General features: G+C 37.2%; 1 protein-coding gene across 3 annotated transcripts in view; it reads right to left on the bottom strand.

The window, feature by feature from the left end:
• Positions 1–22,424, bottom strand: part of LOC124171858 (tetratricopeptide repeat protein 39B-like) — a 77,286-nt gene extending 54,862 nt beyond the window's left edge. The window contains exons 1-5 of one of the 3 annotated variants that reach the window (XM_046551217.1): positions 22,373–22,424; positions 17,141–17,176; positions 3,900–3,961; positions 553–581; positions 361–465 (exon numbers count right to left, since the gene is read on the bottom strand). In XM_046551217.1, the coding sequence (XP_046407173.1) occupies positions 361–465; positions 553–581; positions 3,900–3,926 (161 nt within the window). In that variant the 5' untranslated portion in view covers positions 3,927–3,961; positions 17,141–17,176; positions 22,373–22,424. The other 2 variants (XM_046551216.1, XM_046551218.1) reach the window with 2 other exon arrangements.
• Between the last annotated feature and the right edge of the window lie 4,909 nt (positions 22,425–27,333).

A 27,333-nucleotide genomic window follows, 5' to 3' on the forward strand; every position in this document is an offset into this window, starting at 1 on the left:
CAGAAAAAACCTTGAGAACTCATGATAAATGCCAGAAATGGTTGAAACCAGTTGAGCAGAAGGTATTGAGGAGTTGAACAACTTTTATTTTTTTCCTTAAAAGGGGCTGCCAAGACATTACTACAGCCTGCAGACAAACATTATGGGTTTTCAATGATGGACCCTAGGGCAGTACAACACCTCAAAGACATTACACCTCATGTCCTTGGCAAACTTGATGACTTCAAAGACATCAAGAAGCAGAGGAGCCAAAGCAATTAAATCAAATGGTTTTTATTGGAAGAGGCTTTCTTTATTATTACTTCCCAGTTAATATATAGTGCTTGAAAGAGAACACGTTATGACCAGAAGATCTATTACCTTGGATCCAAAATATTCTTTGCCTCAATGAACTTATTGTTAAAAAAATAATGGACAGCCGTTTTTGCTTCTTCCATGGCAACTTCCAAGTCAATGGGTGATGATCTGGAACATCAGTTGAGATGAATTAAGTATCATGATTTACTGTGACATGAAATCACACAATAAGGAATGCCTCAATGTACTACTTACTCTGGTATGAATTCATTAGCATCTTGGAACTGAAAAGAAAAGATTGACATCACTCAACGTTTTATACAATTGCCAATTACAGGTATATACCATTTACGTATAAATCTCATGTATAGTATACAAGCAAAAGATCAAAATTCAAAGGGTATTGAAAACTAAAATGTGGCTTTACCATTATTAAATGAGTGATTTGAAATAAAAAGTAGGTTTAGGCATAAGCACAATCATCCCACTGGATCAGTCTGTCACAGTTGTGAGTTAACACATTGTAACGCAGTGCTGCATTCTTTAGGATACCACCCTTTTAGATGCCTTGCACAGGTTTATACTCTTATAGTTTCATTATAGTCATAATTACTTTCAATGGTTTTAGGACAAAGTTAGTGGCACCACTTCTGTTTCTTGAGGAATCAGCTTCCCTTACTCTTTTTGTTTCCCTTGGTCACTCACCAAAAATATTTTGTTTTAGGGTGAAGATATATGCACTCAAAGGGAGATGTTACTTGCAAATTGATCATTCTGTTTCGATTCATGTCGGATTTAATGATTATTTAGTGTGCACTAACTGGGCACTTGTCCCGGTTTTCGCTGTTGGTTTGTATTTTATGTATAATAACACTTGTACTGTACGCAGATGCGGTGGTCTAGTGGAGTAAGCATGGGAATGCAATGGTGGCGATTGTGAGATCAAATCCCCGATGTTGAAAGCAATGCTCATATTTTTTTAAGTCGTTCACTCATTTTGAAATTTTTTATTTACTTCAAATCATTTTAAATTCACTGCAACAGCTTTGTATGCATTGCACAATAATGAGTCCTATAAAAGTTAGGAACTAGGCAAGTGTGATTTTAACCTTTTAAGAATGGCTACATTTAAAAGGCCAGGGATTCAGAAAAGAGGATCAGTTGGTAGTGAGGGGCGTATAAAAATCCAGCGTTAGCATTATTGAACAGTTTAAAAACCGGTGAAAAGAGTCACAAATTTCATTTTATTACAAGAAACTCATTACTCTTTTTCGATTGATATTGATCTTGATTATTTGCTAGAATTCATTTACTTTGCACTCTCCTCGGTTTTCTCTGTTGTGCTGTCAGATTTGACAATTTATTTGCACTTATGTGAGGTGAGTGCATTTTGTGATCATCAATATTGGTTAATAAGTATTACTTTTTGTACGTTATTATATGATGTCTTAGTTGAGTTAAATAGCCTTCATAATCATCACATACTACATACTTCACTATGGTTCCGGGTCAAATATGTTCTCTGTATCTCAATTAATGCAATGATCCAACTAATCTCTCAGAACGGATTTGTCCAATTAATCAGTAGGCTGAAAAAGAAAATTCTGTTTCAATAATTCGAATTTCGAATTTCGTAATGATCTGTCGCTGATAGACAGGCGAAGGAGCGGCACAAGTTCGAGGGCATTAGGATTTGACATTTGATCGAAGATAATCATTATTTGCCGGTAGAGTAATTGCCTTATCCGGAGAGGTGCAATTTGGATGTAGCTATGCAACAGTTAGTATAAGGTGGGTGATGGAGCATAGTATTCAACTCCACAAACCTGCTCTCAACCCATTCTTAATAGACCAACAAAAGCATTTGAGGCTGTTATTCAGCGGGAACAATTTAGTTACGAAATAGGCTTTTTTGCTGACTTCACCATTTTTGCTGATGAGAAAAAAATTCGCAGCATATAACAAGGAAGAATACAAGAGTGGAGGATGAGGGATACATAGTATGAAACAAATTCTTTCATTTCGCAAATTGATAAGCATTTTGAGCATTGTTTTTGTCAATTATGAAACAAGGTGATTCGTAAGTGTATTTGATCACATTGGATATATCTGTGAATGACAGCCGGTGACCGAATGCATAGTGAAATTGAATAATACATATTTAATATATTATATTACCAAATTAGGAAATTATACTTCCAGTTAAAATTAATGAAAGGAAAAGAGTGGCTCTTTCCCACCGGCCTATCGCGAGTATGTTACCACCGAGGTCAGATTATTATCCAATCTCTCGTGTTAATTACAGAAAATTTTAAAAACCAAAAGCAATCGAAACCAATTGATAAATTTTCAAAAATCAGCTGATGGTATGACCCTTTGTTGCCAGTCTCAATCAATTATGTTAACACCGATGCAGGGTTTTTATGTGCCCTTCACCACCATGTTACGGTTACCTTCTTTTGCTAATCCCTCGCCTCCAAAATGTATTAGCCATTCATAGAAATTATGCGTCAAACCCTACCGAATTCCTAACTTTTATAGGACTCATTATCATAAAAAGTAAATAAAGCTGTTGCAGCAAATTTAAAATGATTTGAAATAAATAAATAAATAAAAACAAGTGAATGACCACCCCATCTGCTTATGGTACAAGTGTTATAATGCGTAGAATACAAACCCACAGCAAAAACCAGGACAATTAAATGCACATGAAATAATCACTACATACAACATAAATCTAAACAGAATGATCAATTTGCAAATAACATCTCCCTTTGAGTGCATACATCTTAACCCACCACTCTACATCCACACCATCAAGTATGCCCACAAATGAAATATTTTCAGTGAGTGACCAAGGAAAACAAAAAGAGTAAGGGAAACTAAAATTCCTCGAGAAGCAAAAGTGGTGCCACAAACTTTATCCTAAAATTTTTGAAGTACATACTGTTTAGTTATTTTATGAATGATATGTGATAAACGGTTTTCCTGTCCCTTGAACTTTGCAATAACGAGTCTACTGTAATCATCTTGATACTCATTGGGCCCTGAGTTACATTATTATCATGATGAGCCCACAAACGTCACAAAACAAAGAGACAACATTAAAATCAAAATAATGAACATAAGTTTTATCAATTTAGTCATGAAAATAGAGCAGACATACAGATCAATACTAGGACATAATTGGTGCATTAGATAAAGGAAACCTGGGTAAGGATTTCTCAGAATAGTGGCTCTTGGCCTATTTAAAGCAGACCAAGGAAAAGCCAACATCGCGCATTAGAATATCAGGAATTAAGGTAAGATAACACTATAAGGCATGCATATGATACGCTAATAATACAATCTGATTTATTTGCTTTTCTGACAAAACAAAGACTATTAAAATATAGACCTTGAATATGCACTAGAAAATGAATAAGAAGAAAATAAATAATGCATCATAAGAGCAGAAGATGAGAGAAAATAACAGTTGGTGTGAGAGAGTAAGGTAGCAAAGAAATTATCTTCCACTGACTATGGAGGGAGACAGATGCATTTAAAAAGTGACTTGAGCACTGCATTGTTCTAAGCCTTATAAAAAAACCGTTTTTACTAACCTCATCATCTACATCAAAATCATCCATGCTTCAGGCTATATTGTTACTCAGCTGGCTGAAGTCTGAAAATAAGGAAACAAGGAAGTTCCAAATTATTGAACCAGAATAAAACATTCCAATGTTTTCCAAACAGCTGCCAAAGAACACACCAAATCACAAATTATCACAGAAAAAAAATGATAATTTTAAATGATGAACATACATATATTTTCTAATGAATATTGCGTTACATGTCAATCTATTCTAAGCATAACCCTTTTTCATAGTACTACGAGCAAAAGAACTTGAGAAATAAAATCAAGGAGTTAATATGTGCCACTGCTGAGTTACTCTAGCAAATGAACATGGACTAGCCTTAAAGAATGTAATAGGGTGGTTTCCTTCATCAGAGAAAACTAAACCCATTGATTGCGATTCGTTACTCAACATTAATGTATTCATAATATAAAAATTATTTGGTTTTAGAAATCTCAGTTTAAGTGAATGTTTATGGTCAATTTTAACCTCATTTGAAAAGGCCAGATTGGCGCCGATGCGATGCCACTCCAGGTGACGTCACAGGGACCTAGATTCTATACGAGTAGATAGGAGTTTTACATCGTCTGAGATTACCAATGCATGCACGTGGCACAGAGCTCAGGGAAACATTTCTTAATAATCACCTATTAAAGTTGCCTATGGTTGGATTGTTTCCTGTTTTTTAGGGTATTAATAATCCTTATTTAAGCAAAGCGCTACCTCCTAGCAGCCTGCATCATAGCGGTGTTCATAGCCTACCTCCAAGGTGGCCTCACACGGCAGCAGCCGGAACCAGAATGACGTTACACGGGCTTTTCCCAGCATTCATTCTCAGCCATCGTGTTTTCATATGCATGAAAATTTTCATTTTTCATTTAACCGGGAAAAATAGATATCGTCATTTAAAAATCTAAAAGCACGAAATACATACTCCAGGAGTAGTAATCTTTTGATTTAGGAAATTTAAAAAAATAGGAAACCACTGTACTTCTTTCAAAAAGAAAAATTTCCTGTTTAACAGTTTGATTCTTCATTTGACATTGTTTGACACACCCACTTGTTCGGTATTAGAATGCCGGACAATTTTATTGGGGTTTAGCTTGAATAAATAGCAAATAGATTAAGTTAACTTTTCCAATGTAATGATTTAAGCACCTTTATTTGTGCTGGATATAGTTTATATAGTCTCTGTTATACTTATTGCCTCGACACCCAAACTGGTCCTAATAATAATGGCAATAGCTTCATGAAAACAGCATAAATATTTGTATCTTTCTCAAGGACAAAGGGTGCTTACCATAATAAAATGTTTGCATAAAAATTATCTGAAAACACCCTTGCATAGACAATATCAGAATGATAAACTAAGAAGCAACACGAATTTTTCTACAAAAAGTGAAAGAAGAAACCCTGTAGAGAGTGTGGAAGAAACATAAAAAAAGCACCTTCGTTGGTCTCTGACTAAAATCAATGCTTTTCCCATGGTATTGTTCCTATGCTTTTTCTAAACTACATGCCTATCTACTACCACGCCACCTGTCATTGCTCAGGAAGGATAGTACCCAGAGAGGTGGGAAACTTGGAATTCATGATCACATGGCAGGACTTTTAGGCAAAGGAATAAAGTAGGTATGATGATGGTACACACATGTTAGAGCAAACAAAAGAAAAAAAAAATGATTTCCATATAACACATACAGGATCAGCTTATACCTCTTATATCCTCAATGTTGATCATTAAGTGTGTTTGTACGTGCTGGACCAAAAACGTTGAGTGAACACATACGCCAGAAAAAAGGTTTGAATCAAAGAGGATTGATATCAAAGCGTACTATCCTTGGAGTTATGTTTTTCATTCGAGAGTGTCAAGGGGTGTGCCTACCCGGCAGGATGTCCAATTACAAAAGTTGTACCACGTGACGTGACAACAAATGGTAATGAGAAAATGACGTAAAGGACATGTCGGACGCAACTTAAAGCAGCTTTACGGGCTTTTGGAGCATAAGATGCAACTCTGTACAAACTTTGGTAGCAGCCCGTAAAGAAATGCATTGCAGAAAAACTATAGGTGTATGGATAGTGATACATCAAGATTTATCATTTGATGGAATTATGATTTATTCACCTTCACATGTACGTCAAGAAACATGGGTAAAATGTTGGTGATATATCACATTGCAAACTCACCCACCAATTTTAACCAGATTCACTATTCATTTTCATAACCATTGTTATCATTGAATATATAATATTGATGATTTTAGTGAGAAATGTGGCATTTTCCAGCTATAACATGATTTTTTTGAAAAACATAAAGCTTAGAAGAACAGTGATTGAAGCAATTAGATACTCCATTCATTCAACTATCTTATAAAATAAATCGTACGTGTCTATCTAGAATGAAAGCACTTTTAAAGGCAAAAAATGAAACTACAGTACAAACCTAATGGACCACAAGGAGAGCCAGGCCTTTGATGGCCAGTTACAACAAAAAAGATGAATAAAATCTTCTCGGGTTAAGCACCGGGTCAGGCTTTTTGGCCTCAAAAAGCCTGACCCGGTGCTTAACCCGAGAAGATTTTATTCATTCGATTCGCCGGGAAAAACTACGATCATTTATTAACAAAAAAGATATTTGAAGAGGAATTAGTTCACTCCAAAACAACAAAGTACTTCGATAATTGCCAGGTTTCATTCAAATCTCTCATGAGGGCCACCTTAATGTTTTTAGCATTCTAGTACATTAAATGGTTTGCGCCCAAACACCACCTGCTATGCACCTATTGAGGCAACTCACGAGGTAACAAATACATGTAGATTATGCAGTGATTTAAAAAGATAATGCAACAAATCAAGGCCAGCATCAGACCCCTAACCACTACTATTCCCATTACATACCAGAGTCATAATCGTGCAATCTCTCAATCAGGGCCAAACTTCCCCCACTCACTGTTTGCTGGGGCACAGTGTGCAATGATTGTAACACATTATAGATGGGGTGAATCTTTTTGTGTTACAGGCAGAAAATTGGAGTTTCCTGCCTGGAAATAAGTCCAATGAAATGTATGTGGAAGATATGGAGTTGGCTTGGGAGGTTGGTTTTCTATTGACTTCGAAAGTCATTTCACACATCTATGGTGTATAATGACAAATACATATAAACTTATTTTTTACTATGCACTCAAGCTCCGTCAAGGAGGGGTAGAAATTTATGAGAGAGGGGTTTGTGATGCGCAAGTTGGGTGTCAGGAAGATGAGCGAAAGGCGTAAGGAGAGAGTAAACAAAGGTTTTGGAGGGAAAGATCTCTTGGAATGTTGGAACGAGGAGGAGTGCTAGCAGAAAGCTCATGGTTAGAGTTGGAAGTTCCTCTTCATTATTAGTAGCCTGCAAAATGATTTGGTGGTAAATAGAGCCCAATATTTAAGATACTCCTCCTCACTTTCATCTTTTTGGTCACTGCTGTTGTGTCTAGTCCCGGCCGCTGCTTTTTCTCTACTGTTTGTTGCTTAGACACTCCCTAGGCACCGACTGAAGTCCTTCGCATATTCTCTCATGAATTTAGTACAAGCCCATTCCTTACGATTCAGCGCTTCGAGGACGAAAGACAGCCAGACGCCGCCTCCCTCTTGGATAGGTAGCAAGGTAATTACGCAAAAACTTTATGCACAGAATCATCAAATCTCCGTTGAAATTGGCAATGGAGTAGCCATTTCCCCGTCAATATGGGTTCGTGTATTAAGTATTATATCATCGGTGACATCCTCACCACCTCTTCCCACCTCTCGTCGTCGACAACCACAGTATTTTCCCAGACCCTTCCCCCCTCCGAAATCTGAATCCGTGGGACATTTCTTGCAATTACTCCGAAAAAGTAGGAGCGAAAGAAATACCCCGCACAACTTATTTCACATGTTAACTACGAAGTATATGCGACACGTTGTTTACGAGTAGGCACGTAAATAGAGGCATTGTGTCAGCTGCGATATTATTACTGAATTCTTACTTCCCCTCCAATCCCACCGTAAGTTTTTAGGCAAACACTTGCCCTCTAAAGTTGCGCTATCATTTACGATATTCTACGCAACCTTTTCATATGTTTAACTAAGAAGTATATTCGACGCGATGTTTACGAGTAAATAGTTAGTAAATAGTAAGTAAATAGGGGTATTGTGTCAACCACGATATTTTTACCGAACTCCTACTTCCCCTCGAATCCCACCATAAGTTTTTAGGCGAACTCTTTCCCGTCCTTACGAGTCCCATTATTTACGAGTTATCACTTTTGATGGGCCATGGTCGGAAACGCTGATTTTTAAGCTACTTACGCCGACAGTTTTGTTGACAAAATTTTCGCCGTAGTTCGTATAAACGAATTCAATTTGCTCTTAGGGACCGAGCTCGATGTTCATAATTTAAAAAAATCGTATTTTCAAAACTTTTTATGATCGAGTAGCGCCATGTACTTACCATAGGCTTTTCGCCGGGACCTCAATTTCACTACGAATTATCGAAAAATTCGTAATATCCTGCTTCGTATAATCAAGAGTTTACTGGTTATGGTCACATGTAACTGCACCCTATATTCTGTACTTCGGTTCGAACAAATCTTTATTAACGGGAATAATGCAGTATATATCAGATGAATGGATGTATGATGTTTAAAAATTGGCACCCACGTAGATCTTGATTCCATTATGATCTGGATTAAAGTTTATGCAAATTTTTTTAGAACATTTACCTTGGAAAGTTGAGGGTCATTCGTTTACTCTGATGTAACTTCCAGAATAAAGTCATCACACACAGTTGTCCCCAAATATATCATCAATCACCTGGCAGCTTAATTTAACAGTACCTACAATGACATGTAACCGTGGAGGAGTATGACTGATACATTTTGGGAGAGGAGCTGGGGTGCAGAAAGCCCTAGTGTCACATTGAGTCAACCTATTCCTCTATTTGATTTTCAGCCAGAAAATATTTATGGAAACAACCTCCATCCACCTAACCCTGCCATTGAAAAGACAGGAACTGAAAAACTATATATATTGTAACCGATGCCGCTTGGCACGGTTCATGGGCGTCTAAATCGGCATTTACGAGGTAGGGAAGGTTTATGTAATTTTGTGTGAATGTGTGCGTGTGTATGTGAAGTGAAGCGTGAATGACCCAGGTGCCATATTTTTCCATCCCCGGATCTTCCGCCTAGTTCAAGAGTGGAAATTTCCTATGTGTACGTGACTAGCAGCAAGTTTACCCCTCGAGAGAAGAAAACCTGCCATCCCAAATCTCCCTTCCTTACCCCAACCCCCAGAAAGTGACCCACGGGGCTATAAAAGCTGAGTACAGCAGGCGAAAAAGAGACTATTCGGCATGGAGATGCAGCCGGAGGCTCTGGCGGTCATCTGAGGCATTCCCTTAAACCTGTGGACGAGAGCGAGAGAGACGCAGCAAGACGTGGAAGTTGACTTTGAATTTAATCACGGCGGTAGCAAGGAAAGAGGACACGAGTGGAAGATTTCCAGCACGCAAAATAGAGAAACGTCACTCCACGACGCCCAGTGAAGAGATTCTCTCATCCTACAGCGAGAGGAGACACAGCAACGTTGACCGGAGCCAGCCAAGGAAGCCATATCCATCCACAACTCAGAGAGAGCGATAAGTACTCTTGTCACCTATATCCCCACCCCTGAATTCTGAAGATCTCCGAAGAGCCCCACTTCCCCCCACTATTCAAGACAGAAAGAACTGTGAAACATTCCCGTGTATTTTTTTAATACATTTTTTTCTGCCCTCCCCTTTTTCCCCGCGTGTGTGTGAATGGTTAATTATAGTAATTAGGACAAAATGTGATAATTTGATATTGGCGTTTGTCATTATTCAACTATTCAGTTTTCTTTCATTTACGCCAACATTTGTTAAAAACAGAGTGTCTTTTCTTTTATTGCTTGATAATTGTTGTCACTTTGTATTTAACTCGCCAGTAGCAGTAGTTTTATTTTTTTGATGCAGAAGAATAATCCATTCATGTGCTTTGTTGTTCATTTCAAAGTTAAACTGTGTATTAAAAGTTTTGTTGAAATTGTAAATTGTCACGTAAGCCTTCGTTATTTCGTGCACGCCAGCCTCCATTCAGCAATTGAAACCCACCCCACACCCACTTTCCTTTTTTGTTTCCCCCACCTCCCCTTACTCCCGAACCACTCGTCTTGAGTGAGCCCTCCAACGAATCCTCCCCCACCCCCAAAACCCGACGAGACGGGTTACAATATATTACTGATTGGTTGCACAAAAGACTTTAGTGAAAGTGCACACAATTATGAAGAAAGAAAACCTTATGACATTTTGGCAGAAGGAAGATACTGTGACAAAGAAAACCTACTGGTGACTACAGACAATTGAAAACTTCTAACGAGAATGGAGCAAAGTATGAAATGGGTGCTGAATTTATGTAAAATTTTGTAAAAATAGTTTTCTGGTTATTTGTCATCAATTTAAGCACGAAAAATTTGAGCACTTTGATTTTTTTGGACCACCCCACTGTTCTACCCTAAGAACATGAAGATCTTAAATCATTTGAAGAATAAGTCCTGAAGTATATGCCAGAAACCCTAAACCAGAGAGGCATACAAAAGAATAGAATGCACTTTGCAAAGAAAAGTTGTTGGATGACAATATATTTGGTTTCAGGGGAGTTAAAATAGGAGCAAATCCTGGGCTAAGAGTTCTCAGAGAGGTGGAATGAAATAGAAATAATTCCCATTTGAGATGGGCATTTTATTGTTAATCAAAAGGGGTTATTAAAAGGCTCCCAATGCTGAATGACCAATAATGGCAATTATCTTAAAACTCCTTTTCATTTCATGAATTTGAATAATGGCACTGTTTTTATGGATAAATGTTGTGCTAATATCAACCCATCCTCCTTTCTTCCCATTTCATTCCTTGGCTCTCCTTTCCCTTGAGATGAGGGAAGGTCTCTCAGAACGTATTGACTCCATTTGTCTCTCATTTGCTTTTTCTCAGCATATTAAAAAAAACATTATATGTAATACCCTTCTTTTGACCCTTGGGCTATGGGAGTTTATGATTTTGGCTGGAGCAATCCTTATGGTGAGGGACAATGCCCAAGTGCAAGATATGTGTCCAGGTAGCAATAAAAATTTTGGGTAAGTGCCGCAGTCAGTGTGCAAAACATATAAAAATGTTGCCGCACTCAAGGGTTAAATAATTCCCATAACTACTCTTTCCAGATCAGAAAAATCAATTTGGAGAAACTTGTCCCATTGTAGTAAATGTGTAACTGACTCAAAATAAGAACCAAAAACCTCCAAACCCTTGAAGAGCTCAAGTCTTTAAAAGAACAATTTTATCATCTCTTTGACCACTAGACCACATACTGACTGAGTGTGGGTGGAGCTCCCTGTGCCCAATGCTGTGTGTCAGCATAGGGTGAGGGCCAGCACAATGATCTCACCTGCTCACACAACGAAACTCATGCTGTGCATGTCTTTTGCCATGGATATAACTTAGTTCTCAATAATGAATGAATCTACATATCTGTTGCTGCCGGCCCCTGGCTTACAAAACGCCCTCAGAGACTTTTGAAATGCTGAGCGATTGCCTTGTGGCCAACAAGTTTAACAACAGCAAAAGTTATTAATTTTCAAATTGTGCAACTACAATTGTCATCTTTCTTGCACCACCTTGATGGAAAGTGATCTATGTGCACACTAGGCTATACAGCAGCCATGGTATTGCGATGCTTCCAAAGCTCCACTGGAACACGGGGACGAAAACTCCATTGGGAAACCTGGCAGACATTCAGTGGTCAACCAACATCTCTGATTTCAAGGAAACTATGTTGAAAGATCTTCTAGTACAAGTGAATCTCTGCAGCATATTCTGAGTGAATTCAAACAAAAGTTCAAAAAATTTGTGGTCGATTAGATTCTGTGACTGATGAAAACTTAACCTTAAGGGCACATGTGGATTCTCCTTCCTTGATTCTCAATTGAATCAAATGGATCAAGATTCCTTGAGAAATGATATAGAAATTCATGGCATTCCTCATAAAAATGGCAAAGCACTGGTTTGTCAGGCAGGGCATGTGCTTGAGGTCAAACTAGAGACACATGATATTCATGACTGTTTTAGACGTAAAACTAGGTCATCAGCTACCACTAAAGTTACACTGTCTACTAAAAAGGTCTGCTTTACATGCAGTACTTTGGCTAAGGAGCTTCTGGAGGCTTATCATGTTTAAAAAGACCTAACCATGACCTAGAATGTGATGATGTATTGCCCATACAGTTCATATAAACAATAATTGGTATGTTCGCTGGGTATTATGTAGTTGTTGACATGTATGAAGGTGCCAAGAGAAAATATTGAAAATTTCCTATCTCCAGTCCACAGACTTGTGACTCTAGCAAATGACAAAATACAACCCGTGCTTAAATCATTTTTCATGGCTTTCTCATTCACCTTCACAGGATGTTCATTGGTCAGATTTGTCTTTGAATATGGGTTAAATATACCATAAACCTACAGGAACTACAATGAGATCTGTAGAATACTGGCAGGGTTCCCACTCTAACTAAATTATAAAATTTTTGGACAGTGCAGTGGGTGACAACACATTATTCGGCCAACTTGAGGATCCTCTTTTGTAATATCCATGAGAGGAGGATTCCACTAACAATTGTGTTTGGGGGATGAAGACCTGGAACCAATTACAATTGTAAAAAGGTCAATTTTAAATATGTAAGATATCACCCTGTCATGGTATACAATTTCGCATCATCTCAATTAAATACATTATGCGTTTCGAATAAATGATATTTTTACATAGAATTTTAATTCTGCTATCCATACAGTACAATGGGAGCCACCATAAACATGTTTTCAGTCGTCCATGCCCATACTGAAGCAAAATTGAGACTGAGCCTAGAGCTGATTATAGAACCTTGAAAGGTAATATTTTTCTTATACTACAGAATGCCACTGTGGTAAAATAAGATGTATTTTGCACATCATTTCCGCTCCCATTTAGACGGTGAAAAAATAAATTATGGTGGTGGGTGAAAACATTACCTTTCCTTTAGCCTGCAAATAATTAGATTAATCTGTAGCTGAGAAAATGTCTCCATTTCAAGTACTGGAATATTCTGGTCCATTTCTTATCATTCTTAGAAGTTAGTGCAATTCATACCTAAGGTCCTTCCATATTCTATGATTTATGTTTGCTTTTAAATGATTCTACAAAAACACTTATTAGACAAGTAAAATGATCATTCCTTACCTTTTCATGAGTAATATCAACTCCTTCAAACTCTGTACGGGCATGGGATGGTACATAAAAATGCTACTTAAGGTCTCTATAAAATACACAGGAAGCTTGTTTTAGAGTGTACAACGTACACGCAGAATCGTGTTGTAATAAGTGATTGGCAGGGTATCCTCAAAAGGCCTATTAACATATTATAAAATACGTGTACTGCTAGGCCAAGAAGTCTTCCACGTAAATGTAATGAACAGCCCAAGCATCATCTTTGTATAAAGAACTTGTTTAAGTCTTGCCGCCAACTACAAGTTTGCTCATCGGTGTGACTGTCACAGCATTATTATATTCACATTCAGGCTGTGATCCTCGCTATGTCATCTCTTCACTTGATCATTAGTTCTGTTTTCCACTTCTAATTTCTTAACTCAAGTTCTTGTTTTTAAATCATTTATTTGGGGGGTATAAATCAATATTGTTACCAAAGGTCAGGTCAGATTCAAAAATATGTCAAGACCCATAGGCAATTCCCTCACCGCATATTTATACCCTTCCCTGGAATATTTTTCATGAGATTGCAGTGTTTTGTAATTCTCTTTCTCGTTACCTGATAATGAAAAGTTGGAAGTCTAATTGTTCTATGTATTTTTTTCAGGGAAAAACTTAAATCACATTAAATCTTTCTTCGCGAATAGATCTGTATTTACTAGTTTCATTGCATTACGATGAAAGAATCTTAACCCAAATGCAGAGAGCATATGGCAGAGAGGCATCTAGCCAATTGGAAGACATTGGAGAACAAGCGTTAAAGAACACATTTAACTGGGATTTGAAACAGGTGCGCATGGTGCAGTAGGCCATGACTTTTTTCAAAATGATCTGATTTAAGAATTTGTGGTCTAAAAATGAGTGAAATGGAGAGAAAAAAATTAAGAAAAAGTTTCAGATTTGTGCGACGTCAGATAGCCTTGCCCGAGGGGCCTGTAGGGCCTTAATGCAGTTATTTTGAACCTTGAGTTTTTCGACCTGGATAAAACGTTTTCCTAGGTAAACATGTTATTTAAGAGTCATTGGGCCAAAAATGTCAACCGTTTACTGGTATCTTGATTCCTTCATGCTGAAACGCTGCCTCTAAGGTGCCCACCGCATGCCTCCCTGCCACCAGGCGAGCCATGCGATATCTTGATTTGCCCAACACTCCTTAGTCATTAGGAGAATAGTCCTCAGTTTATGTCATCATATAAAGAAACCACAGTAGCATCCTATCCAAGATACATATTAGGTCTTCAGACTGTAACCATGTTTAAATTAAAATAAGAGGGCAAAAGCGATGCCTTTAAATATTGATTCCAGAAGGTATTTCCATACTATATTGTCAAGGTCATCTCAAAGAGCAAAAAAGGAAAGTCAAGTAACTGACAATGAGCAAGGCCAACCTTACTAACAAAAATAAATGGGGGGCCCATTGGGGAGTATCCAAGAACCATGCATCTGTGGCCACATGATGCACCATCACACATTTTTTGAATTCAGAAGAGCTCTATATTCTGTTTCCAAGTGTTATGGATGGTGCAATTGCATCGCATGCTCACAGAACCTTGTCCTGCTACATTTAACGTAACTTGGTGTGATTCAATAGTGCAATGCGACAGTCTGGAGTATGGCTACTGCCATCACACAGTGCTTTCTTATGCATAGCACCTTACCGATCCCAGATCAGTGATCATGCTGCTACACATCATGCAATACACAGCTTGGGATGTGTGGATATTCAGAAACAAGTATCAATATCTGTTTTACGATATCACATGTAAAAAATTATGTACAAATATGGGAGTTAAGGCAACCATAGAAGTTACCCCTCGATGAAATATCATTCATTCATCCTTCACCTTCGTATATAATGACCTCTTGAAATAAGAGTGATTTTCTGGGGATTAAGAGCACTTGTAAAACCTGGCTCTCCTTATACCACCTTGTGGTAGAATCGTTTATACTGATTACATTTTCACTTATTATTGAATTGCCGAGGTACATTTTACCCAAGAAGTAAAAAAAATCTCGCCTCAAAATAGATATTGAGAACTCATTCCACATCACCATTCTGAGTGATTAAATATCTCTTTTCTTTCCTTTTTGCAAATTGGTGGCTACACACTAGCTTCCTGGTACAGCAATAAAAATCATTTCTATATATGTATATGAATTTGAACCCAATCCCGATAGTGAATTGTGGGTTGACCTCTTTCTATGGAGGTTAGCAGTGAAAAAAGTGATGTAACTCATTTAATAAGAACCTCTTTGCAAAAAGCGACAGCATTCTGAAAGGGCACTGGCTTTTCTTTGAGTAAGGAGACCCATTTAAATGATATCGAAACCCTTGAAGTGGCCGTGAAAAGGCAACAAGAGGCCACCTATGTTTTCCAGCACCTGGAGCAATTGGCAGTAGCTCTTCTTTATATGTGTTAAGGTGGAGACCATATTGATCAGTACAGTGATACATATCTACTTAAACAGCTGAAGTACTGTGATGTCGAAGGCTTGAGTAAATCACCGTATTATCATTCTGAGAGTCACAACTACTCCACTAATTTTTATACAATGACATGAAGGAATTCTCTCAAGTAAAATATTGCGGAGGTAAACCAGCCTATTTGGATCTTTGAGTGTGGACTATTTGAGGGTAAACAGTCAAAATTGATGGAGTGTAAAGGATAGAGGCATATATTGGAATATTAGAATACTTTGTATCGCCTGGATGGGGATAACTTAATAAGCATTCAAGATACAAAAAAGTCAATTTCTTCCTTTGTTTCATTTATCCTGGGAATGACTCCACTCAACATGTCTTAGTGAGACCAGACAGAATAGCATTAATTCTTCCTTGCAGAATACTCGAGGACCCCAAAATCACAAAATGTGATAAAAAAGATTTATTTTTAACCACAAGTTTCTCATTTCATACATTAATGAATTAAATTTTCTATGGTATAATGACATTGAAAGGCCTTCGCTTCAAAGACTTTTTCAATAAAATATCAATAGCTTTTCAATGAAGTACCGAACCCCTCAGAGACATTTTGCCTTTGATAATTACATACCACATCTTGTCGTGGCAACTCAGTCCTCCATTCCAACAGAATTTTAAATTCTTTATTGTGTTAACCACAATTATTTCACATTATTATACCAAATCCTTCAAAAAAAGGAAGTGGTTGCAAATGCCTTGGAGGGCATCCAAGATCTGAGGTGAGCTGATTTGAGAAGAGATAACTGTGAGGGAAATGAATGCCATTATGGTGATAATACTTACAAGAGGAAACAGTCGTGGAAGGAAGCTTCATTCGAATAAAATGAGGTGTTAGCCATTGGTTCGGTAAGTCATTTTACACATCTATGATGTATACAGACAAATTGATGAAAATAATTAGTTTCATGACTGATCTGCAAAAACTAACCAAATGAATGATTCTAATAGTGAATTAGAAGCCCAATAAGGTCATTTGACGATAAATTCGTGGACAAAAGTGGAAAATGGGGTTGAGTGCATAATATAAATATTCACTTGTCCATCAAAGCAGTAATATTATTTTTTTATAAAAGAAAGAAATATATTTGATAGTAAATAGAATGTTATCCAGGCAATATTACCAAAAATCTTCAGCCACTTTTTTCCATGAAATCAAGACAAAAAAGTATAAGGTATATTTTGCAGTCAAACCATTTGTCCTTCGTACAAATGGGTCATTCCACCTCAATCCAAGAAACGCTTGGTCTCAAATTCAGATAAAAAATTCTAAATGCGTGTATATTCACCTCCAACTAAATGCACCAATTAATAATAATGTTTTAACTAATACTGACGCATTGGATGGTTAATCATGGAATTTATAGGTCAATTTACCACAGTCTAGAACAATTAGAGAAGATTCATAGACTTACATTATAAGCCTGCTGTATACAGTTCTGATGGAGAAGCTGAAGCGCCGCATGGAAGAAAAATATCAATGTTCAAATATTTTTATTGAATACATACATGGATTTACCAGAAAATTTTGTCTTGGAATTTTATGGTAGATATGCCTAGCTAATAAGAAATGATAGTTTTGGTACCTTCTAAGGAACATTAATTGAGAAAAGCAAATTAAATATTTGTTATACATTAGAAGTAAACAATAAAAGGAAATTGCATAAAATCATTTTTGACATTTAATTTTCAAGTTATATCTTAGCTTAAATTGAGACGGAAAATCATGGCTCCACAATAATTGGTTGGAGGAATATTAGAAAGTCTAGGATTTGAGACGTATCTCAAGCAAAAATAAGAACAAATTAAATTTGCATAAATGCCATAAAAATTGTCTGGCTCTGGTTTGTTCGGTTTGAAGTTAATGAAAACGATCCAGAATTTTTTGTCAAAATCCAAGACTTAGAGAGTTAAACAATAGTTGACTTGAGGTAGAATAACCCACATGCAAATTGAAACAACTTTGTAGCAAGGAGTATGCTTAAAAAATGAAATATCAGTCACATAATGTAACAACTGTATTGAGTATGTATAATTAAAGACTTAGCAAAATAAAAACAAAAAAGAAAAATAAATCAAGAAAAAAGCATTGAGGTGCCTGAATACCTCACACATCAGTAGCATTATAAATGCATGTACTTTTGTTGCCTAAGATGAAAACTTGAATACAGGAATGAAAATACACCCTAATGATGAATGTGAAATTTAATGTCGTGATACTTTTTGGCTGAATTAGGCCTGTCCTAATCTTCCATGGCACCGCTTTTTCTGCCACTCTTTAACCCTTTCGCGCCGAATGCCTCACCTGTGTGGCAAGGATTTTCTTCCCTAAACAACGAATGCCACACCAGTGCGTCCTGAATGTTCTTACCCTAACCAACGAATGCCGCGCCTGTGCGGCACAGGTCGAAAAATGTGACCGTCGCGGACACAATAGACCCAAGGACGCGGTCGCCCCTCACGATCCGCCTTAGCGCGAGCCCAGTCCCATCTTCGGCCGCTCAGGTCGACCCTTTCCTATCCTCTCCACGTGGTCAACTACTGTTACTTGCAGTGTGTTTTCCAAAAAAATATTTGTTGCTTACTTTTGAAATTCAATGCTAGAAATGAATTCATATTTTTTTGCTGACCACATGGAAATTTCAAACAAAATTCTAACGTTAATCTCAACGGAGTTATAGAACAACTAGTAAATACATTAAATCCGTCTAAATCAACGTTAGAACTTCATTTAAAATTTCTGCATGCTCAGAAAAAAACACAAAATTCATTTTGAATGTAAAAAAATCGGTGCGAGCAACAAATATTTTCATATATTTTGCACTAACATTTTAGCCAGTTGACCGCGAGCTCGTGCTAGGAAGGGGCTTTTAATCCTTCTAGGGTCTGGGACAGAGGCCGAGGAAAGGGATCAGCGCCCTCTGAGTTGGGTCCAAAAATGGTTAGGGAGGAAACCACTGCCTTCAGTTGATGCAAAAACGCTTCGTACGAGGGAGTAAAGAAAACTTTCAAGAGACTCGTATTGAGGAAGAATTTCCCTGAACCAAGGTCCGGCGCGAAAGGGTTAATACAATGACTTAGCTAGAATCCAATTCGTACAACCCCAACTACAGGCAATAGCTAAAAACAATTAAGCCCTCAAGAAAGCAGGATGGTGAGGGCATAAAACTCATTAACTCCTTACAGTGGTTCGCTGGTTGGAGGAGACCAATACAATACTTCGTCAAAGTAAAAGTCAGAGGCAGGTCACTTGAGGATTGGACATTGGCCAACATATAGGTGACCGCACAAGAGGTGTACACTGAAAATAGGTAGACCTCAAATTGCTTTACAGGATAATGGCTTATGGAAATGTACAGTGAATAGTTGACTGTTTGCACAGGTATCACAGTACTCCAATTTATCATTTATCAATGATTGTCATCCTTGTAAATAGCTTCAGCAAGCATTATATTCCCATTTCTGCAAGAGGTGCAGGGTCACATTGCGGAAATTTCTCAAAAAAAGAATATTATAGACCCAAGAATGATTTACAAATTGGCCACTTTTAACTTAATCTAAGATGATTTTAGTTAAACCAATTAAAAAACAGCCATAAGGTTCATTCTGGCAAGCACAGGGAAAACAGCCAATTTTCAAACAACTACAAATTGGACACTAATGAGAATAGAATCTTGAAAATTTCTTTATTCGGGAGTGATTTATGACTTTCACCGATTAAAAAGGACCCAAGTAGCAAAAGAATATTGAAAAATGATTTTAAAATTATTTCACATGATTTTAAAATCAAAATATCATAAGATGGCTAAATTCATGACTTTTTCAAGATTTTAAAATAATTTTAAAATAATGTATTAGGCGTTGCTCTTTTTAAGTCTTGTACCATTTGATCTCATTTTGTTGATAGTATATTCTTGGATATGCAGGAAGTAATGGCTTATTTTTGCCAAAAATGTTCGTTTTTTAATTTCACAGAAAAATAATTATGTGAACATTATTTTAAAACAATTTCAAAATTATTTTACACACATTTTTAAATAATTTTGAAATAATTTGATAATTATTTTCTAATCATTGTAACATAATGTTAAAATCATTTTAACATAATTTTGAAATAATTAAGGTCATTATTAAGTAATTAGGTCATTTCAATCTTAGTCATACCAGTGTGATAAAATAAACTAGTATAAACATTCTCATTCCTTGGAGGTGATTGTGGTAACTGACAAGTAGCTTTACATAAAACTAGTAATACAGATGATTTTGGAGACTTTGTCTACCAAAAATGAATCCCTTTTTTCAAAAGTGAGTTTGAATTTCGCCATCTTGAAATCCACAAAACAGTATTTTTTGGCTGTTTTGCATAATATTTCTAGAAATTTAAAATAATGAATTTCTGGGAAAATTATCCCAAAATGAAGGCATATCATCAAAAAATGGACAGTGAACGATCCGAGAATGCAATCAAGGAACACCTGAATACACTCTCAATATGTGCTTTATTGCATACTAAAAAGGGATAAGGACTGAGTATACATATTTCTTGAATGAATGTGTTTCAAATCCAAACTCTGACATCTGATTTCCAAGATGTCAAGATGTGTATGGTAATGGTGGGATTTTCGTGAAAGCACGCGGAGAAGGAGGTTCTGTAATTGTCACGATGCATGTACCATTTCCTTCAAAACATTCATGTCTGTTGACGCTAGGATAAATGTTAGGTGGGAAATTTTTTTTTCGAAATTTTCAGTTCGAAATTTCAAACATGTGTTTACTTATATCATTTTAACATAGCAATTAATCATTTTTAAAAGAGGCTGAATTAGTTACAACATATTTTAAAACTATTTTAAAATCTATATTTCATAGCTTATACAAGAGTAGGACATATTTTAAACTTATGTTAAAATCATTTTGAAATGGTGAAAAAAAGATTTGTAACGTTGAAACAGAGAAAGCTAATATGTTTTCAAAATGATGTTAAAATCATTTTAAAATGCTCTCGCAATATATTTTAAAATAATTTTTACATAAGATTTTGCTACTTGGGCGAAATTATTGAAGGAAGTTGAACGGGAGCACAATAAATATATCTAAATTGTTTAAAAATAAAAAATTGTGTCAAATTTGATTCCTTTATTCAGGCGTGGAAATTTAAACAGGAAATCATGTATGAAGACATACTCATGATTAAGGCAAGGCAACTCCTTATTACCTCCAATGTTGCATTTATATTGTATATGACTCTGAACTAAGATAAAATTGCAATTTTTCCCATAGACAAAATAACATCACAAAAAAATCCGTCCAAAGATTGGCTTCATCAAATATAACAGCAACAGTCGACATTAAAGACAAGTAAACAGAGTGGGACATATTATTTTTGCTTATATTTTATCGATTATTTGAAGTTAACATGTATTTTCAACTTTCTAGTCTCACCATTTTTCAAATTATTGACATTTGAAAATTGATTATTTACTCAGGGGCTCCACAGAATGGCTAATTCAGGTGTTTTTAAAATGGCTAAAACTCTTGAAAAATTAACTTGGAAAGTTAAAAGTGGCAAATTTGGAAATCATTCATTAAATCCACAACATTATTTTTTTTAGAAATAACTCCTCAGCTCACCCCTCAGTTTCCATAGGAGCGTGTTTAAGAGTAGTTATGGGAGCATGCATGAACAAGGATGAAATGACTAATGCTTATTCCTGTTACATAACAAAAAATATCGGCATACACGTAGTTAGCTACGGAAGCGTCAAGGATTGGCATGATAAAATCTTAAGTCATACAGGTGGAAAGTTATTACGGTGGAAAATGTAGGCAAAGTCCTAATTAAAATACGCATTATAACCTTAATTCCATTGTTACCTGAAATACATATCTACTTCCACTCAATCTAGATGCACTACAAATTAGAACACCTCTGAAAATAAATTCCAAGAGCTTCATAGATTCCTTCCATTGTGTGCCCGAACTTAAATTATTAGAAATTATAATATCCGTGCTTTCCACCCTCCGATTTTGGAAAAAGCTCACGATTACTAAGTCGTCCATACATACATTACATAAGAGAATTAAATAGTACGCTGGATTCTGCGTTCTCAGACATTCATCACGGGCAGCAACGTCAAATTAGGCGGATAAAAAATCATCAGCACGTAGAAAATCATACCAATTGAAATTTATAATAGAGGGAAAACCTTAACTGTACAAATAATTATCACGAGTTTCGATTGCAAGTACCTACATACTAGCTTTGTAAATTTTATAATTGAACAAAACAATGTACTAAATACATTGTTACCTCTACATTAAACACGAACGAGGCCATTGATATGACAACCAGCACTTACCTATGCTATAGGACCTAATAATTTGTAAGAATCACAGATTAGCGAGAATGCACAGTCGAAACGATTCTCTGACTGAATTTGTAATCCACTATCAGAGAAATCTTCCACCTACATGCCTATTTCTGACGCAAAATCCTGTTATTACTTTCTGGGTCAAAGTTGTCGCATGGTAGAGTTAACCCTTCAGACGGAGAGATGCAAAGATAATCACTAATCAGTGCACTTCAGAGCGCACTGTGACGCAAGCATTCCACAAGTCACAACAACACCACAACGACCACAACTAACCGCAACGACTAGCGGCCATGAGCAGCTGATGAGCAGCGAACTCCCGCTATCCCCGCGATCCCCGCTATGTTAGCTTTTAGCATGTTATAAAATATTCCCACGATGCTAGCGGCAACTTGCCCGGGTAGGCGGTGCAAGTACTACGCGGTGCTACGATTAGTTCAGGAATTTAGCCCGCCTCCATCCCTCAGAGCCTCGAGTGCCTACGTCAGAGGATAATATCGAGTGGTGGGAATTTTGAAACGGAAATGAAAAAGACCTTTGCATTTTTCTTTATGACATGAAAGCGGAAAGAACCTTAGAATGTCCAAAGAGGCCTGTAAAACAATTATTTAGTCTACCTTCTTAAACCAAAATAACTTCACGGAAATTTTCACCTCAAAACTATTAAGTTAAGTTGAACATGCGTAAAATTTTTAAGAGATAAACAAATAAAATGATCAAATTAGAGCTCTGGCCAGATGGAAATAAAAACCTAAAAGCCTGAAATTTTTTTTAGCCATTTCCATAAGTCCCAAGAGAAAATATTGGGCCTACCTTCAATCAGAAAACCAACTCAAGATAAAAATTATGCCATCAATAAGAATTTCAGCACAAAATATACTACAGATGGTTCGATCTGACAAATAAAAGCCTGAATACTGAGTGAGTACAACATCTTCCACACTTTTGGAAATGGTCTTGGAATTAAGGAGGTGCATGCACCTGCTTTGAAACAAAAATCTAGAGGTGCAACAAATGGGGTGATTGGGTTATGTCCTGTGATCATAAAATGAAACACAATTCGTTCAATTGTATTAGGCTCAACTATGTGGAAGTTAATATACGAAAATCAAAAGGAGACTTTGTTGATTTCCACTAATTTATTTTGTCTTTACGACATGTTTCGAACCATAGAGGTCATTATCAAGTCTTGATAAATAAACGCTCACTGTGAGGATGGACGGCAGCATCAGTGGCACAGCTAGGGGGGGGTTTTGGGGGATAAAACCCCCCTCAGAGAATTTTAAAAATTTAATCCATTTTACTTAATTCGACTAATATTACATGTATAATAATGTAAGGATTATAAAAATATCCCTCAGAAAGCCGTAAAACTTACCATTTTGAACCATTTACCGTAAGTTTTTCTGGGGGAGGGCCCCCGCACCTCCCGCTTCCCCTGGTGGGTATTCCATACCCCCTAACTCCCCAGTATTAGTTGTGCCTAAAACCCCCCCTAGCCTCAATTCCTAGCTGCACCCCTGTGCAGCATAATATATCCTCTGCCTCCCTGAATGGAAAAAGTTGAATGAGCACTACGTAGCTACGGAGCCTTTTAATAATCCAACAACACACCATTGGCCAACTATACAGGCAACATATGAGCTTCTGCCAATCAGTGACGAGTGCTCAGCCAGCCAAAAAGACTGCTTGGAGAAATGATTGAGTGCTAACATCCAAGATTCTACATGAGGCAGTTGTATTCAGAGGGAAACTCACAGCTATTGTGGCAGCACTCTGAGCACTTATTCACCCTATATGCTCCTATTGATGTTATTAAAGTAGATACAAGAGCTTGTTCACAGGGGCACATCTAGGAATCAAGGCTAGGGGGGGTTTAGGTGCAACTAATGCCGGGGTGTGTGAGGGTATGGAATACCCTCCAGGATAAGGCGTAGGTGCGAGATTAATTAATTGCAGAAATGTAATAAAAATGATTCAAAATGGTGAGATTTACGGCTTTCTGGGGGATATTTTATTAATCCATACACTATTCTAGTAATAATATCAATCCAATTAAGTAAAATGGATTAAACTTAAAAATTTCTCTGGGCTCTGGGGGGGATTTTATCCCCTAAATTCCCCCCCTCGCTGTGCCACTGCTTGTTCATACCTACATAGTTTTAAACCCTAGTCAATAAGTCAGATTTTATGGTTTCACGTTCATAATGATTCTTTTTAGCTGTCCAAAGCTTTATTTACCAATCTGCTTTCAAATATTCCTGTAGTTTAAAACTGTCAGTGCATAAAAACTATTTCCCTGATGAGATGCCACCATTAGATCACAGTGAAAAATTGCTACTTTCATATCTTATAATATAGAGACAAATAGTGAGACCAAGTTTAGTGGCAACAAGCAGTCCTATTTTCTTCTTCCCTAAAACCAGTGAAAAGTTATCATCATAATCAACCCCAAAATGTTGTGGAAATCCTCTATAACAACAAGTCTACCTCAACATCTGTTAGGTTTACTACATGCACCATATTTCAATTTGAATATCCATTTACACTGAACTATTCTTCGGTTTACTGCTTGATGAAAAATGGCACAATTTTTCTTCAGTGCACATTTTACTGCACTAAATTCATAGCATGCATGCATTAATCAGCATCTTTTCTAGTCCAGGCATCCTACACACTTACAGGATATAAATACTTGCCAGAAGTAACTTCACACACTACACAGTCAGGATATTGTTTAGCTCCTCAAAGGGACTCCCGCCTCTCTACGTCATTATATAGGCTGCTGCCTCATCAGCAACTTATGATATGCAGCTTTGGTCTAGTATGAGAATGCTTGGTTCTATAATTGCATTAAGTACAGAGTCAGATTTCACGCTTTCACTAAGTAAGAACAAGGGATATCTTAATCTTCATAGCTTTCCATTAATGGTTAAATTGAACCATAAGAAAACCATTTATTTTCTAAAAAGACACAACATCCCTTGCTAGGGCAATTTTTTCTGTTGTTTGCACACCCAATAAACCTTGGAATCACCGTAATAACCTATCATTGTATACAACTCTTCTTTCACATCACACTTTTCTTTCAGTCTTTTGTCAGATGTCATAGATGCATACACTACAAATCCAAGTACAAACGGATATGACAATAGCAGCATCACAGGGGTCAAAATGGCACCTATCCATTTCCACATATTTTTTTAAACGCATGTTTGCCAAATTTGCAGTTGACGATTTTTTAAATTTTCATGATATGTGACTAAGTCTATTTACCAATATATAATTTTATTCTTGATAGGCAACTGATTCTTTTATTTAATTAAATTACAAATCCACATTTTCACATCCAATTTTTACAATACAACTGCCCCTTTGATTTTTCTCATATTATTATATATTGCAGAGACTACTTTCCTCTATAAGTTAAAAAAAATGGTGGGGGCAATAATTCATTAAATATAGTAAATTTTTCTCAGTGAACGCATTACCCTAGATTCCCACCCAGGGGCAGCTGGCTCTCACGTGGAGCGTTCAGTAACGGGCCATCCAGATGTCATCAACATGTTCCCTTTCCCTGCTTTGCACTAAATTTTACCGGCTCACTGACCTCATGATTCCCTTGAACCATGAACTTAGCCACTTGCATCCCAGTATAGGGACTGGCACTTTAGAATCCAGGATTTGACACATTCTACCCTTCCTATACCCTTCAGCAAGGGTAGACAAAGGGTATTTTAGAACATTGGTGGGTAGGCTCTCTCCTTCCTGGAGTGTAGGGGAAGGGTTGGGCCAGCCTCAATGAAGGGTAGAGGAAGGATAGGTCTACCCTTCAGCAAGGGTAGAGGAAGGGTATTTTAGAACTTTGGTGGGTAGGCCCTCTCCTTCCTGGAGTATACGGGAAGGGTTGGGCCAGCCTCAATGAAGGGTAGAAGGATAGGTCTAATATAAAAACTAAAAATCCATAAATTAACATGAAAATTAAAAAAATCGCTAACAACTAAATTAAACGAATGGGGATGAGTTGTAACAGTGATTTCTAAAATTATAAGACAAAAAAAAATCAGCCTTCACATGGTCTTGAACCCCAAACTTACATATTGGAGGATGAAGAAGTAGCACCTTAACAACCTCGGCTATCGAGGTACTTATATAATGCTTCTCAATGGGACTTATACTACAAAATCTTTAGATGAGATTCACACCCGGGCCTATGTGGAAGAAAGCTGTGACTTTTTTCTACCATACCTATTTCGTTTCAGAAAATAAGATCGGCATTCAAATACCGAACATCACTCTCACAATATCTCATTGTCAGCCACACAAATAGGTTACATCCTAAAAATGTGAAATTAAGAACTTCTAAATGAGCTAAAAATAAGTCACATACGGGTGTATGCCGCGTGTCGTGATGGAGATAGCCCCAACGTTTCGCGACCGACTGCTGCTCACTTTTTCAAGGGAATAATGTCTCCCTACGAGCCTTCCTCCCCTACGTGAAAGGAACGACGGATAAGATCGGTAACATCCTCCGGAAATTTGACATTAAAGCCATTTTTAAACCACACGCCCAAGTACGACACCTCCTCGGAAATACCAAGGATAGGACGCCACTTCAAATTGAAGGAGTATACGAAATCCCCTGCCGATCGTGTGAGAAGAAATACATCGGGGTAACCGGTCGAACAGTCAAAACTCGGATAGAACAACACAAGCGGGCCATTCGACTGGGTTATCCTTCAAAGTCAGCCGTAGCAGAGCACGAAGCCACCGGACATGCGATCGACTTCGAAAAATCAAGAGTCATCGTGAGGATAAAACATTTTAAAACCAGACTCATCCGCAAGGCCATAGAAATAAAGAAAAACAAGAACAACTACAATAGAGATACCAGATTAAGAATCAGCAATACTTGGAACCCAGTCATCCACAACATTTCGTTTTCTTCCCCCTCCAGTCCTAACTCCCCACACCCTCCGCCCACCCCTCCCACCTGAAATATAAAAAGGTAGCAAAAACCCAATCCTAACATTATTCCCTTGAAAAAGTGACCAGCAGTCGGTCGCGAAACGTCGGGGCTATCTCCATCACGACACACCCGTATGTGACTTATTTTTAATCATCATGAGCCGCGAAAGCTTCAATCAAGAAATTCTAAATGAGCTTTTTCACACGACTATTGTGTACAGTGGCGTAGCCAGGAATTTTTTTCTGGGGGAGGGGGGGTCCAAAACTAG

Source organism: Ischnura elegans, chromosome X, assembly GCF_921293095.1.
Source record: "Ischnura elegans chromosome X, ioIscEleg1.1, whole genome shotgun sequence".
In the NCBI taxonomy this organism is placed as follows: Eukaryota; Metazoa; Arthropoda; class Insecta; order Odonata; family Coenagrionidae; genus Ischnura; species Ischnura elegans.